The sequence below is a fragment of the Montipora capricornis genome, chromosome 13 (assembly GCF_036669925.1).
Source record: "Montipora capricornis isolate CH-2021 chromosome 13, ASM3666992v2, whole genome shotgun sequence".
NCBI lineage: Eukaryota > Metazoa > Cnidaria > Anthozoa > Scleractinia > Acroporidae > Montipora > Montipora capricornis.
In genome coordinates this window covers 37,282,801-37,285,300 of record NC_090895.1, presented here as the reverse complement: position 1 = coordinate 37,285,300, position 2,500 = coordinate 37,282,801, and the positions used below count along the sequence as shown (strand labels likewise).

Below are 2,500 nucleotides of genomic sequence, written 5' to 3'. Positions count from 1 at the left end.
ACGTGTTGATGAGGTTTTACCTGTTAAGTTACAGGACACTTTTTCAAAACCGCGATACTGTTTCGGCGAATTTAGTTTGACTTCCTAACAAATATAGCAAAAGGAGGGTACATCAATTCCAATGAAATTCATATTTATTTTCATTCTTGTCACCTTTTTAGTCTCGCCGAGTATCACCATTTGGAGTAATTCGCTCAGGGTTGTGGCTGGCGATCAGGTTAACTTGTTTTGTGACGCAGACGGGGCACCCAAACCCTATGTGACGTGGTTCCACAATGGTGTAATATTGCAGAACTCGACAACTAACTATTATTACCGGATTACAAGCATCACGACTTCCCAAAAGGGAATTTATAAATGCACGGCCGGAAACAAAGGTGGAACAGTCTCTAATGGCGGCATTGATGTCCAGGTCGAGGCTAATTGACGTGAAAAGGGGAAACTATGTACAGAAAAGAGGTTAAGACGATTTTCATGACAAAAAAAAAATGTAGTGATATGATTTGTTTTGAAGGTCTTTTTGTTTAGATACCGATTTTGTACTACCTTGAGCTATTACATTAGCTAGCTTCACTATGTGTATAAAGGTGTATACACACCTTTATTTCACCCTTAATTTCACCTTTATGTGTATATTATTCCAGGCATCGTTTAGTTCATCGATTAGATACCGATAGATACCGATTTTGTACTACCTTGAGCTATTACATTAGCTAGCTTCACTATGTGTATAAAGGTGTATACACACCTTTATTTCACCTTTAATTTCACCTTTATGTGTATATTATTCCAGGCATCGTTTAGTTCATCGAACAAATCACTTGCAAATCTTCGAGGGCAGAATTAGTCAGTTTAAGTTCGAGAATATAGTTTTAGCCGACATTTTACTACATAAGACAATACTAAAGGAAAATCTAATGGAAATTGAAAATTAGCGTTTACTGTGAACATTATGGTTAACTGAAGTAAAGTGAAGGAAATAAACGAAACTGGGTGATCCAAGTATACATGTGTTGCTAATTGAAGGTTCCCTTTCACAAACACCACTCATATCTTGTGACAAATTGAAAATGAAATAAATGTCGCCCACGATTTCTCAGGTCGATTTCTTGTTTAGAGTCCTCAAAGCCCAGCTGCTCAGAAGGCGACATAACTGAGTTAGACGGCGTAAAGAATTCCATTAAACTACAGTAAGGGCTTTTATTGCAGAAAACACCCGCAATGAAGTAATTGTCGGAAGGACTTGAAGCTGTTGATTTCCAAGTCAAATAAGAACAACGAAGAGAAATAATAATTCACGCAGTAAAGAAAATGGGAAGGAATTCCTGATTCCTATTTCCAAGAGTCCAGCAGTTTTCTTCCACACCCCGCTGGTCACGCTGACAAAACAGCCATCCCATTCTCGAACTCAAATCCCAGACCCAATTATCTAAATCTCATGGACCTTACTCTTAATGTAGCAAGGAAACATAGACCTACTATCCTAGTTACCATTCACACAAAATCAGTCACAAACTCAGCTTATCCACGCTTCTCTTCTTTCTAACGTCCTTGACTGAAGTGGCCGAATGCCCAAGCTGAGCGCTGCAAAACACGTTACAGAAGTTACACAGATAGAAATTAACACACAATTTTTATTCAGAAAACCATCCGCCCTGACTCTTTAAAAATCTACTAATTCAAAGCGATTTATACACTCTCTTCAGAATCAGTCAAAAAGCCATCTTATAGGGAAGATATCTGTTTACAAACATTGCTTTACAGACTGAAACAAAAGACCCTTTGTTTCGACAGCCAAAGAGGCTCTGGTTGGTAGACGTCAACGATATCTGCCCTATATGATGTTAACTTAATCTTACAGTTACAACTTAAAGGAACGAAAGAAAAAAATTGGAAAAGAACCGAGATAAAACATTGAAAACTTCCTGTTTACGCATGCGCTGGAAAATAGAGACCAGAAAAAAAGGAGAAAGTAAAGTCGGCTCTACCACTAGCACGCCTAAAACATCAACAGCGCAAACAAATCTACTCTTGGTTTCTATGACACCTAAATCAAAAAAAGGTCATTAAAGTTCTACTCCCTGGAATCCATAGTTCCGATTTATGTCCATCATCTTCGCATTCGTCAACCTGACACAGTAAAGATTCATACCGGAACGTGACGTAACCGCTCATCTCTTAAAAGTCCAGAACTATACGAGAAAATTAATGCGACAGCGGAAGTTCCAAAAAATTTCGACCTCAGGATAAGTGGAATTTTTTTGATGTTTATGATTCTCTTTGTCGTATTAGGGGCCGACCATTTAACTCTTGAGGATAGTGGGGAGGGTAGGTGATTTTAAGAAAAAAAAATTCCTGCAAGCGCTTGTTAGAAGAAAAAAATTGCATGCAGCGCAAATGAAATAGAAAAAAAATTCTTGCACTGCTTCAAGCAAGGGAAAAAAATGTTGCAAAGCTATTTCATCATTCCTGGGGGGTTTTACAAAATCCCAGCAAAACT

At 38.1% G+C, this 2,500-nt stretch overlaps 2 protein-coding genes across 7 annotated transcripts in view; one reads left to right on the top strand and one right to left on the bottom strand.

Moving 5' to 3' along the window:
• LOC138030317 (uncharacterized) overlaps positions 1-1,002 on the top strand; it is an 18,499-nt gene extending 17,497 nt beyond the window's left edge. For all 4 annotated transcript variants that reach the window (XM_068878236.1, XM_068878234.1, XM_068878237.1 and 1 more), the window contains one exon: positions 162-1,002. In XM_068878236.1, the coding sequence (XP_068734337.1) occupies positions 162-427 (266 nt within the window). In that variant the 3' untranslated portion in view covers positions 428-1,002. The remainder of the gene's footprint in view (positions 1-161) is intronic.
• LOC138030316 (vesicular glutamate transporter 2-like) overlaps positions 1-2,500 on the bottom strand; it is a 117,347-nt gene that overhangs the window by 31,219 nt on the left and 83,628 nt on the right. The window lies entirely within an intron of this gene.